Source organism: Dryobates pubescens, chromosome 32 (genome assembly GCF_014839835.1).
Source record: "Dryobates pubescens isolate bDryPub1 chromosome 32, bDryPub1.pri, whole genome shotgun sequence".
In the NCBI taxonomy this organism is placed as follows: Eukaryota; Metazoa; Chordata; class Aves; order Piciformes; family Picidae; genus Dryobates; species Dryobates pubescens.
The window spans coordinates 7,711,540-7,724,562 of record NC_071643.1 but is presented as its reverse complement, the minus strand read 5'-3'; the positions used below and the strand labels follow the sequence as shown (position 1 = coordinate 7,724,562).

General features: G+C 41.4%; 1 protein-coding gene across 7 annotated transcripts in view; it reads left to right on the top strand.

Moving 5' to 3' along the window:
- The window catches only part of U2SURP (U2 snRNP associated SURP domain containing), a 47,774-nt gene extending 35,178 nt beyond the window's left edge, over nt 1-12,596 (top strand). For 2 of the 7 annotated variants that reach the window (XM_054175522.1, XM_054175521.1), the window contains exons 25-28: nt 5,980-6,090; nt 8,453-8,571; nt 9,942-10,118; nt 11,449-12,594. In XM_054175522.1, the coding sequence (XP_054031497.1) occupies nt 5,980-6,090; nt 8,453-8,571; nt 9,942-10,118; nt 11,449-11,587 (546 nt within the window). In that variant the 3' untranslated portion in view covers nt 11,588-12,594. Of the gene's footprint in view, nt 1-5,979; nt 6,091-8,452; nt 8,572-9,941; nt 10,119-11,448 lie in introns of all 7 variants that reach the window. The other 5 variants (XM_054175524.1, XM_054175523.1, XM_054175526.1 and 2 more) reach the window with 3 other exon arrangements.
- The last annotated feature ends 427 nt before the right edge of the window (nt 12,597-13,023 follow it).

The following is a 13,023-nucleotide window of genomic DNA, read 5'->3' as shown; positions in this document are numbered from 1 at the left end:
GTCAGGGCTTCTCTGGGCACTTTAGGCTCAGTTCTTGCTGCTCCATGCACCATGAAGATGGCCTCTCGGGCCCCGCATCCGGGGAGAGGAAACTTTCTTGACTCCGCAGCCGGGGAAGCTCCTTGGGTTCCTCAGGGGTTGTTTCTTTTCCTCTGTAGCACTGAGCACAGCCCCTTGTCAGCGCTCCCCTGGGCCCTTTTGGCTCGGTTCTTTGCTGCTGCTGTGCTCAGGCACCATGGAGATGGCCTCTCATGCCCTGCATCCGGGGGGAGAAAGCTTTCTACGCTCCTAGGACGGGGAAGCTTCTTGGGTTCCCCTGGAGCTGCTTCCTTTCCTCTGTAGCATTGGGCACAGTCTTTTGTCAGGGCTTCTCTGGGGCCTTCTGGCTCAGTTCTTGCTGCTCCATGCACCACAGAGATGACCTCTCGGGCCCCGCATCCGGGGAGAGGAAACTTTCCTGACTCCGCAGCCGGGGAAGCTCCTTGGGTTCCTCAGGAGTTGTTTCTCTTCCTCTGTAGCACTGAGCACAGCCCCTTGTCAGCGCTCCCCTGGGCCCTTTTGGCTTGGTTCTTTGCTGCTGCTGTGCTCAGGCACCGTGGAGATGGCCTCCTGTGCCCCGCATCCGGGGGGAGAAAGCTTTCTACGCTCCTAGGACGGGGAAGCTTCGTGAGTTCCCCTGGAGCTGCTTCCTTTCCTCTGTAGCATTGAGCACATTCTTTCGTCATGGCTTCTGTGGACCCTCATGGCTTGGTTCTTGCTGCTGCTCTTGCACCTCCAAGGCACCACTCGAGCCCAGGCATCAAGTCTGAAGCAGGTTAAGAAAAACAAAAATAAAATCCTCTTTCCACTTTTAACCTTTGTGTTGTGTGTCCTTGGAAGAGTTTTTGGAACTGAACACCTCCTGACATTTCAGGCAAAGGGCAGTCTTACTGATGCCAATTCACGGTGAGTGGGGGGAGTGGAATGGAGTGAGAAACTCTGACACAGGTCCAAGGGCTCCATGCGGGAGAGCAGCTCTCAGCAGTTAGGAGCATTTCTAAGAGAATCCCCAATCTGGTGTGGCCATCAGACTATCAACTGCTGCTGAGACCAGCAGTTCCCTGGACACCCAGCCCCATGACCTAGGAGTCACAGAGGGGAGTCAGAATGAGGTCACTATGAGGAAGTGGCCAATGATCTGCTATGCCACTTAAATGCACACAAGTCCATGGGACGGTATGGGCTACACCCAAGGGTACACCCAAGGGCGCTGAAGGAGTTGGCAGATGTGCTTGCCAAGCTACTTTCCGTTATTTACCTGAAGTGCTGGCTAACTGGGAAGGTGCAAATGGACTGGAGGGTGGCAACTGTAACACCTATCTACAAGAAAGGTAGAAGGAAGGATGTGGGAAATTATAGACCTGTCAGTCTGACTGTATTAGTCTTTCCAGTCTTCAGTGACCTGCTTGAGAGCAGTGAAGGGGAAAAGACCTAGGGGTCCTAGTGGATGGGAGGTTGACCATGAGCCAGCAATGTGCTGGTGTCCAAGAAGGCCAAATGGTATCCTGGGTTGTATTAGAAAGGGTGTGGTCAGTAGGTTGAGAGAGGTTCTCCCTCTTCTCTGCCCTGGTGCGGCCACATCTGGAATATTGTGTCCAGTTCTGGGCCCTTCAGTTCAAGACGGACAAGGAACTGCTTGAGTGAGTCCAGCTCAGAGCCATGAAAATGAATAAGGGAGTGGAGCATCTTCCTTGCAAGGAAAGGCTGAAGGAGCTGGGGCTCTTCAGCTTGGAGAAGAGGAGACTAAGGAGTAACCTCATTAATGTTTATAAATACATAAGGAGTGAGTGCCAAGAGGATGGAGCCAGGCTGTGATTGGTGATGCCCAATGACAGGACAAGGGGCAGTGGGTGGATGTTGGAGCATAGGATGTTCCATGGAAACGGGAGGAAGCGTTACTTTGCTGTGAGGGTGACAGAACACTGGAACAGGCTGCCCAGGGCAGTTGTGGAGTCTTCCTCTCTGGAAATATTCAAGACCTGCCTGGATAGGTTCCTGTGTGGCCTGGTATAGGTGACCCTGCTCTGGCATGGGGGTTGTACTGGACAATCCCTCAAGGTCCTTTCCTGCTCCTAACAGTTTGTGAGTTTGTGGAAAGCTGTCTGGCAGAAAGGAACTTGGGGGTTCTAATTGACAAGCAGCTGAATATGATGAAGTTGTGTGCCTGGGTGGCCAAGAAAGCCAATGGCATCCTGGCTTGGATACTCCTGTGTCTAGCAGGAGTAGGGAGGTGATTGTCCCCTTGTACTCAGCTCTGGTGAGGCCACACCTCGAGTATTGTGTTCAGTTTTGGACACCTCAGTACAAGAGAGATGTCGAGGTACTGGATTGAGTGCAGAGGAGGGCAATGAAGCTGGGGAAAGACTTGGAGAATAAATGTTATGTAGAGTGACTGAAGGAGATGGGGTTGTTCAGTTTGAAAAAGAGGAGGCTGAGGGGAGACCTCATTGCTCTCTACAAGTACCTGAAAGGATGTTGTGGAGAGGCTGCTGCTCATCTCTTTTCACAGGTAATTAGTGATAGAACAAGAGGGAATGGCCTCAAGCTGTGGCTGGGTAGGTTTAGACTGGACATCAGGAAATTTTTTTTTTCACAGAAAGAGTGGTCAGGTGTTGGAATGTGCTGCCCAGGGAGGTGGTTGAGTCATCAACCCTGAATGTATTTAACAGTCATTTGGATGTGGTGCTTGAGGATATGGTTTAGGGGTGAACCTTGTAGAGTAGGGTTATCAGTTGGACTTTGTGATCCCAAGGGTCTTCTCCAATCTTAATGTTTCTGTGATACAACTTCCAGCCTCTAACATTCTGGGATTCTGTAATAGTTTCAACCTTTCTTCATAGGAGAGATTTTCCAGCCCTCTGACTTTCAGTGGCCCTCCTCTGGACCTGCTCCAACATGTCCATGTCCTTCCTGTGCTTGAGCAGCTGTATCCAAAGCATACATCCTGTTCTGGATTTCAGGCCCTGTGTGCCTTTGCTGAGAAACTGAAGTTCCGTGGAGTTTCCATTCTTTGTTTCTCTGGGTTACGGTGCTTAGTGTGTAAAATACTCTCTTTTGTGTATTTGCTCATCAAGTCATAGGAGCTATCTGAGGCTTGTGATCATGACTAGAACAATATAACCCTTTGGTCTTCACAGTCTGGAGGCTTCAGTACCTGGTTCATTTGAGGCCATTGCAAAACAGCAAGATACCCAATTAAACAGCTTACTTATCGTAGCTTAATAACAACAGATGAGACAACTTGGTTCTTGCTTTACCAATAGTTTTCCTATTTATAGCAGTTGCTCTTTAGAAGATAATTACTGTCTTAATTTAGCAGATTGTGGTCTATTTTAAGACTTTGAGTCTACTTCTGTTTTACACAAAAACAAAAGTGAGGAATTGCTTAGCTTCCAGACACATGGCATCCTGTGAGGGTTATTGAGTGTGCCTGAAGTGTTATGGCTGAAGAGATACTTGGCATGTGTGCATCAGTATCGCTGTCATCTGTTGTTGATAATATGGTAGCTGCAGAAATTCTACTGCTCATACATTTGCTGGAGAAAGCAAGCTTTTGAAGAAATATTTTTCTCTGCTTCTGGCAAAGTCTAGGTCTTGTTGCAGCTTTTGTTGGGGCAAGTCTGTTTTAAGAAGAAACAAACCACTTTGCTCTGCTTTGATGCTGTCCTGCCTGTAATCAGTCTTGATTTGAGTGCAGTTATGTGTCAAGCAGAAATTCCTGTCGTTCATCAGGCATCTGGTGATTAGTTTCCTAGTTAAGCATAGCATGTAGTATGCAGCTAATATGTCTTAAATAAGTTGTGTTTGAATCTGGCCATTTAAATTCTGAGGCTGTGAAATTCTGGAATAATCTCAGGTTAAAAAGCCATAATCTCAGCTTAAAAAGTCCTCGCTGTGGACAACTGTGTATGGACTTGGTATCAGCAGAACATTAGGCAACCATGAACAGTTTTTAAAGCATGTAAGACAGGCTGCTGAAGTTCAGCATTTCTTTGTGTCTGGATTAGTTTAGCAAGTAAAGCTTCCTGATCAAGTTTCCTAGTTTTCCTTCATTTTGGGTTACTGTGAGCTATAGGCTCATACTTCCTTGCTTTCAAAATATGGTTAAACAGAGATAGTGTCACAGCTTTGGCTAGAAATGTAAAGAAATAAAATCTTGTAAGGATGGAGTTTTGTGTTGGTGTGTTTGGGTTTTGATATTTTGGTTGGCAGCTTTATGTAGTTTTGTGTGTATGTGGTTTTTGTTATCCTCTTTCTTTGGGTGATGTAGTTGGGCAAACAAAGTAGAAGTCATAGGGGCATGACAGCCCAAGAGGCCTTCTGATCAGCTAAGCCTCCTCTGTATTCCTTCTGTTCAGTACTGAATGTGCTAAGCAAATAATGGCCTTGGAGTTGATATGATTGTAGAGAATGCAGTCCTGAGTTCTTACCAGAACAGGTGGTACAGGGTGGCAGTGAATATGTGGTTCCAAGAGGTATTCCTGCTTTTGACACTTCTGCATTTGAAAACAAAAACACCTTTAGGGGAGATGGAGTGGTATGTGACAAATGCCAGCGTCAGGTTTTGATTGGCTGCTGGCTATTTAACTGGTTGAATTGTAACTAAATAGCGAAATTGCTCAACCATAGGTAAAGCACAGTCTGGAAATGAGGGAGGTAAGCTGAACATCTGGCAGAAATTTACTGTGGTAAACTTCTCCGTCTATGGAAGAGGATCCTGTTCGAAGTCATGCTCTTCTTGCCTGGATTTTACATCTTAGCATAGTTGTTCTTCTGGTTAGATTGTTGTAATGCCTTTCTTTTTTGCTCAGTCAGTAATTGCAGGATTAGATTATATAGCATCTTCATGTCTTGCCTGGCCTGATGCTTTTGAGAGGGGAGAAAAAACCTTTAGGATTTGATTTTTAATTTTTTAATGTACTTAATTCACACTAGGGATTTGAGGACTTGAAGAATAAGAATCCTTTCAGATATTCAGACACACTTGCAAAGTCTTTTCCTTGGTGTGTTTTCAGTGTGGAAAAGTTAAATGTCTCTAAAGAGGAAAATATCTTTTTGTGTTCACTAAAAACCTCAAGCATTGGAAAAAATCTGCTCATATATAGGACTGTGCAGGTAGGGCACTAAACCAGGAAATACAGGAGGGTCAGAGCACAAACATTTGGAAGGGTGATGACAAATACAAATGACTTAGTACTAAACTCTATCTCACTCCCCCCAAAAGAGACACCTCCTCATCCAAAAACCCTGGAGGATTGTTTGTAAAAGGCTAGGTCAGTAAGAATAAAGAATGGACAAATGATAGATGAGAGTGAAGTTTTAGGATGTGAATCACCCTGCAGAACGGTTTTAGTGTATCTAGAACAAAAATCCACATGGAAAAAAAATCTGACCTTGGCTTAACTTAGTGACTAAATTGTAGATTACTGAATTTTGTTGCTAAGCTTGATAGCACATGAGAGAGTATTATGTTAGTAAAAATGACTTGTTTCAAATCAGCCACTCTGCTCATTATGCCAGTCATTTGAATTTAATATTTAGAGTTAAATGGGTAAAAGGCAGTTTCTGAAGGAAAATTTGGAGGAGCCAAGTTGAACAATATATTAAGACACACTTAGTAAATTATCTCATTTTGAAAGAGAAAATAGATAACTGTCTAAGAAATACAAGGGTCAGTGTTCTCACAATGAACTTATGAGAATGAGAAAAGCATTCCTTTGTTTTAGTTCTTGCCATGTTTGTAACACCCTGCAGGTGCGTGCAGACGAGTATCTGGTTCTGTTGTGTTGATCCAATTTAGACTAAGTTAGTATCTCTTTGTGCACAAACTTACAGAAAGAATGAAGAACACAGATCATAAATCATGGGAATTTTGTTTTCAGCCACCTGCCTAACTGGATAATAAGCCGAATAACCTAATGGTCAGTATTATTTTCACAGCTTAAGGTGATGAAGTTTCAGGATGAGTTAGAGTCTGGGAAAAGACCCAAGAAACCAGGCCAGAGTTTTCAGGAACAGGTTGAACACTATAGAGACAAGCTGCTTCAGAGGGTAAGAAATGTTCTTTATGTTTGGCTCTGATTCTGTGATAGGCTTATATTGAGTTCATCAAATACTCGGTGGCATTAAGTATAACGACATATGGTTCTTGTTCAAATTATGCTGTAATGTCAAACTGCATGTCTTAAGTTCAAGTGCTTTCTACACAATAAATAAATCTGTCTGTTAAATCAAAGTAATGTAGTACTTCACACTGTACAGATGGGTATTAGTAGACTGCATTGAAGCCTCAGAGAGGTCACTTCTGGATCACACAGAAGTGTTTGCTTACATGAAACAAACTGATAAGTGTGGGAATGGAAAGGGAGAAATGTCAGTTGAAGATGTTCATCACATTTTTCATTTTGCTTGTAGTAATTGATCTGTTGTGCTAAAGGCTTCTAGCATATGTGCTTACCATTCTCCAGTGTCTTAAGATTTCCTGGATAATTCCAGCTCATACTGTCACCCAAAAGTGAATAATTCTGTACCATTGCCCTTTTTTAATAGACCTCTCTGGACTGTGTACTCAGAGTGGCTTTGAAAATTAACGTCATGTATGTGGTGTCATATGATCTTGAATCTTTGAAACATAATAAAAGAACAAGGAACTTGTTTGGACACTGCCTTTAGAGAAAGTAACAGTTGCTTCTGTAATGTGATTTCACACTGACAGCTCAATGATGAAATTAGATACCCATGCAGTTTCTTGGAAGCTAAGTATAAATAGGTAGTTTTCACCAGGTCTGTCAATTGTGCTTTGCATTACTTGATACTCAGTATCTGACTCATTCACTGCAGTAATTTTGCACAGTACTTCAAAGAAAGAGACTTGTAAAATTCAGAAAGCTGATCCCTGAAGGAGTTTTACATACTTGGAGGTTGATGTTAGCAATTAAGTCTTTTAAATGTAGTTGTGTGCTAAAACTTAGCACTTGTTCAGTGTTTTCTGTCATTGGAGAAGGAAGTGATTTGTACAGTAAGCACAGAATGTTTAGTTAGATTAGACAGTAGCTTAAAAAGAACCCCAGAAATCTTAATCCCAGTAGCTTTTTTTAGATGCTGTGTGGTGAACTAGTTCAACTGACTTGCAGTACTTCAGAGTTTTAGTAATTACTTTACTTTCCCCTTCAACGATAAAGAAATATTTAATGATGATTAGAACAGATTACTGAAAACAATAATAAGCCTGATGTTAAGGGAATAATTTTATCTTTTGTTTTAATGCCAGTTAGTCTGTGTAATAATAGCATAATACTGGTTCTGATTGAATTTCCCACAGTCTTAGTGGCTGGTCGTAGTTGTTGGGTTTTTTGAACTAATATGTATAGAATAAGCTTTCCAAGAGTAATTTTCCTAGTACTGTTGCGTAGTGTGAAGAGACTAGGAATTTAGAGCTACTTAAAATACTGTTTGTTCCTATTTATTAAGATCAAATTATCAGTCATGTTATCAACTCAGCTAGGCACATCTTAAGAGGCCATTGATTTCAGTGGAATCTCAACAGTAGTTTGCAATACTAGGTATAAGGGACGCTAAAACTTTACTGCTAAGTCTTTCATGTAATGAAACTGAGAGTCTAGATTAGTATAATTGTCCTGCTGTTTCTTATCCTCCTCTTCCTTTTTCTGTCTTTTTATATTTCCCTTGCCCTTCTTCCTGTCATTTGGCTAAATCACCCCTTCCTTGTCTTCGCTATGGAGTGTGCAAAAATACATGCATTCTTGGTTTTTGCCATGGGAGGAATTCTCTGTCAGTACTGAAAGTACATCTCTGTGTTCAGACTTCACTGATAGTTTAGGTTTATTTTTGTATATCAGATTTTCTGCTTCACAGACAATTGAGATGTACTCAGGGTATCTATTTTCTTTAAAAATGGTCCTGTTGGCATATAGAAGTGGACCAATATTTGCAAACTAGATGTTACTGTAGACTCCTGTTTTGTTTTATAGTTAAGAGGGTGTTTTTTTCAGTTTTCAGTCTGGCTCAGTGAAAGTAAATATGTATATTTTAAGCAGAAAGAAGTTCCTGGTATTCTTTCAGGTTTAGTTTAGTTTAGGAAATCTATTACAGCAGTAATGCTTCCCTGAAATGTGTAAAATGTAAGACTGTCCCTTTCTAATTAAATATTCAGACTTGCTCACATAGGGTGACATCTTCCATGGGTTTGCCAGTGTTTGTGTTACAACAAAGATTTTTGCTGTGCACAAAGCAGTACTAAAGATCTGAAAAGCAAGCAAGGTGTGACCATTGGTTCCTTTCCCAGTTTATATGCTGTATTTCTTCAGTGCTCACTGCTTTTTAGCTGCTTGTGATTAGCTTGATTGGTTTCACTTAATAGTTAGTCACACTTCTAATGCTTCTAATAATTTAGGAGAAAGAAAAAGAGTTGGAAAGAGAGCGGGACAGAGACAAAAAGGACAAGGAAAAATCTGAAACCAGGTCCAAAGATAAGAAGGAAAAGGAGGAATGTACACCAACAAGAAAAGAGAGGTATGTCTTTCTGTGGGAGTTTGAAGGCAGATCCTCCCTTGCCTCCCACTGGGGCAGAAAAATGATGAGACTCACACAAACAGATTGCAGAAGTGATGGAAAGTTTAAATGGAAAAGCAGTGAGTGTTTTACAGAAAGCTACAAGCACAGTGACAAAAAAGATCCCAAAGCATAGTCCCTGACAGCACACCCAGAAGCATCCCAGCATTCCCTTTCTCTCTACCTGAGGGTACACCCAAAACCCCCAGGGCTCTTTCTTCTCCCCCTCCACTGTTAGGCTAATCTCAGCTGTCCAGATCTGAGATTGCACTTCCCCCTTCTCCTCTTGGCCTTAGGCCTAGCCAGACCTAAGAGGCCTTGAGATAACTCCCCTTCCATTACCAGACAGGGAGCATCTCCCACGGGAGCAGATGAGGGAAGAAAGAGGAAGTGTGAGACCTTGCAGATGGATTTATATAGGGAGCAGGACATTATGGGAATGAAATACGATATTTCCTGTATCTACCCACTGGGCTGGACACCTGGGACACTGGAGCTGTATCTTATGTGGCAGCAGCAAGAGGCACCCAGCCCAAACTGCCACACTTCCTTTGGAATCAAGTGGATGGGAGGAGAAACTTCACAGTTAGTATCTTTGTGTAGAGTCGCAGCCTTGAAATTGTTACACATCTTATTTTAAAAGAAAACCACAAAACCAGCCAAACAGAAAAACCTACACCTAAAAACAACCACAAAAAAATGTGAGTTTTGGATGTTAAAACATGCTTCAAAGTTGTAAAAGAATTGTCATTTTAATCTTGCCCCTTCTGAACAGAATCCCCTTTTGGCTCATTTAGGCCCTGAGAAAACACGGGAAAGCAACGACCAGTTGAAAACAGGGCGTAATTCAATGGGTTTTAGCAGTAAATTCACTGTAGTGTATTAGTCAGAAAATCATACTTAAGCCATACCAGAAATTATTTGTGGTGACTCAAATGTTATTCATCTTACAGTGAAAGTTCTTCGAACTGGCTAGTTTTAGCCTAGCTGATTTATGATCGTCTGATATTGTATAGCCAAACTCTTGCATGGCATTCAGTGTAGATGTGGTAAAATGCCTGGCTTCTCAGGATACTATGATAGAATATTTTTACAGTGCAACAAAGATGAGTCACAGGCCTTGATATTTTTTTTCTCAACTAGAGAAATCTGGTGTACATATTGAACTTTATTAAAAAAACCCGCACTATTTTGTAATGACTTTAAAGGATCTAATGTTAGACTGACAAAAGGAAACACCTACAGGAAGGAATCTGTTTTCTTAATACACATTTCCCCTTCTCTGTGTGTCTCTGCGTGGGTGTGTAACTGTACTTGCTTTCTTTCCAAAGGAAAAGACGACACAGTGCTTCCCCCAGCCCCTCTCGCAGCAGTGGCAGCAGACGAGCGAAATCTCCGTCACCGAAGTCGGAACGCTCCGAACGCTCCGAACGCTCCCACAAAGAGAGTTCTCGTTCTCGGTCGTCACACAAAGATTCTCCCAGAGATGCCAGCAAGAAAGCCAAAAGGTAGGCTGGTATTTCCTCTGTTCCAGGTTGTAGGAAAGTTAAGCACATTGGTGTGTTTTTGTTGGTTTTGTTTGTTTGTGTGATTTCTAGCAAAGCACATTTGATACACAAGTGTTTTACATCATAATGGACTGTATTGCATCTTCCTGGGTAGTATCTTTGGATGTGTGGTGTTTGAAATGTATACAGCCTCCTGCCTTGATAGCTCAAGACTCTTCACTTCTATGTTCTTGTTTACCTGTTTACTGATAATATTGAGAAACGCTGCTTTAAACCAAAGCAGCTTGCTGCTTTACTAGCTTGTTATTTTCAAAGGACAAATCTTCTGCAGCCCCTAGAACTTAGAATTATAGTGCTTACGTGGGACTCCTCGCCTGTGGTTTGTTTTTGTAATGAAAGAACAATGAAAAAACATTAGATGTAGCTTGTGGGGTTTTGCTTCTGAAGTCACTATTTCTTAATTTCCAGACTGACACAAACAATGTGTTTCGTGTAAATGTCAAACTTGGGGTGAGATTTTATTACTATATTGATGCTTCTGTAGCTCAAAGCTTTTCAGCTTCCATTTTTTAGAGGTGTAGAATATCTTTAGTGATACAAGATGCTTCAGACAATCAGATTCTTGTTCTGTATGTTATGACTTCAAATAGAAGTAAAAAAGGATTTGAGGTTTGTTTGGTTGGGTTTTTTTTAGAGTTAACTTGACAGTTTAGATGATAGCCTGGGGAGGTGGTGGAGTTGCCATCACTGGAGGTTTGCAGGAGAAGACTTGATGGGGTGCTTGGTGCCATGGGTTAGTTGTTTGGGTGGTGTTGGATTGGTTGATGGGTTGGACGCGATGATCTTGAAGGTCTCTTCCAACCTGGTTTATTCTATGTATTCTATGTAGGTTAGATGACAAAGTTTATTTGGTGTGTGTTCTTTTTCTGCGGGGTTTAACATGTTTGATAAGAAACAAAAATTTCAGCCTAACAGAATCCAAGATGAATTTTCAGTTGTGTTCTTTTCTATGTGGCTATAGACTGCTATTAATACAAGGGCTGGGGTGGTTGAGGCATATGTGGAATGTTGTGATTTCCTTGTGCTGGTTTAAGAAGGACATGAGCTGCTGTTGGTTTTTTTGTGGATTCTGAGCACTAAAGGCCAAAATATATTAAAAACCTCACACTGCAAAATGGTCTTTTTCTTAAAAGCAAGATACTGTTCTGTCACTTCCCTTTACTAGGGAAAAATATTTTTCACCTCTTTTAGTTCAGTAAATGAATGTCAAGTAAGTACAGAAAAAGTTGATATTCTCAATCAGTATTTGACATAATTTTATCTTTTGAAGGTCACCGTCTGGCTCCAGGACACCCAAAAGATCAAGAAGGTCACGATCCAGATCCCCTAAAAAGTCAGGGAAAAAGTCCAGGTCTCAGTCCCGCTCTCCTCACAGATCTCACAAGAAGTCAAAGAAAAGCAAACACTGACGATGTTAATATTTTTTATGATGCTGTCACTTACTGGAAATGCGGTTTTGTTTTTGTGCCTGAACAGTCTGTTAAAAAACAAAAAAGCATTCCTGATTTTTTAAATTGTTCTTTTTGTTTGGTTGGTTGGGTTGTTTGGTTTTTTTTCTTTTTGTGAATGCACGTGTATACTCATGAGTATCAGCATCTGTAGACCTGTCATTGTTTTATATTGTACAAAATACCTTCATCGTGACTATTGCCCAAAAGAAACATTTTTGTGTTTAGAAGTTTCATCAGAAATGTGTGTAACTGATCTGCTGGCAGTAGTGCTATTTTGTTTTAGAATGTTGTGACATAGCAGAAATAACTCAAAATGTTCCCCCCTTTTTTGTAGCTTGACAATTTGAATTAGATTTCAAATAAAATCTGAACAGAAAATTAAGGTGTTGTTTTCTTGCCCCGTTGGTGATGCAGCTCTCTAGAGGAATTCATAGTCTGTTTGGAAGTACTGTGTATTTCAGACACACTATGGTGCTTCAATCTTTCAGTTTAGTCATAGCTTTGTTCCTGTTCTGACTGGTTTGACTCTCCAGAATAAAGACACCCTTTGGATCCAGTGGATAGGTTTTCTTTCCTACCACGAGATCTAACGATATCAATTGAAGTGTGGTCACCTACCATGATAAGCTTTGCAAGTGAATCTTTGCTTCCTGTTTCTCCATTTTAATTGCAGGGAATATTTGTGACACCCAGTATTTTGTTCATTTTTAAAAAAGGGGCCTCTGCACAGATGCATCATGTGTATGTGAATATATATATATATATGATGTATCAGTAACAAGCCATAGCCATGGCAGGCATGGGGAACAATAAAAGGACAGCAAGCCTGAAGCTCTGTGACTCCTTTGTTCAGTATAGGCACAGTAATTGCAACTTACAGTACACTGCTGTTTTCTAAGATTGATTTTTATTCCAAAATGACAGACTTTACATTATTTTATTGAATTTATGTCCTCTTGTGGATCTTTAAAGTGGTAGGGAAAAAAAATATTACTACATATTTTATTTCTAATATTTTGGAATCAGGAGGCTGTTTAACTTCATGTTAGGCTTTCGCTTCTCTTCGTCTCTTCTGTGTGTTAGGTGTTGATGTGGCTTTAAACCCCTTCATGGTGATCTCTTCTCATGCAGCCTTTCTGTTGGGGCAGAGGTATGAGAAATGAGGGGGGTTCAGTATTTATACTTGAAGGTATGGGGAGATTGTAATAAAAACATAAAAGGGCCTGCTGCAGATTGTTTCTAAATGCAAAAGCTGTGCTTAAATACACGCCCAGAGTGCCGGGTGGTGGCCTGCTATGGCACTTGTGTGTCGACAGGTTTTATGTTGTTAGCATTTTGTAAATGTGCTGGGGAAAATCTTCTGTTGTATATAGCCTAAGAGGGAACATTTTCAG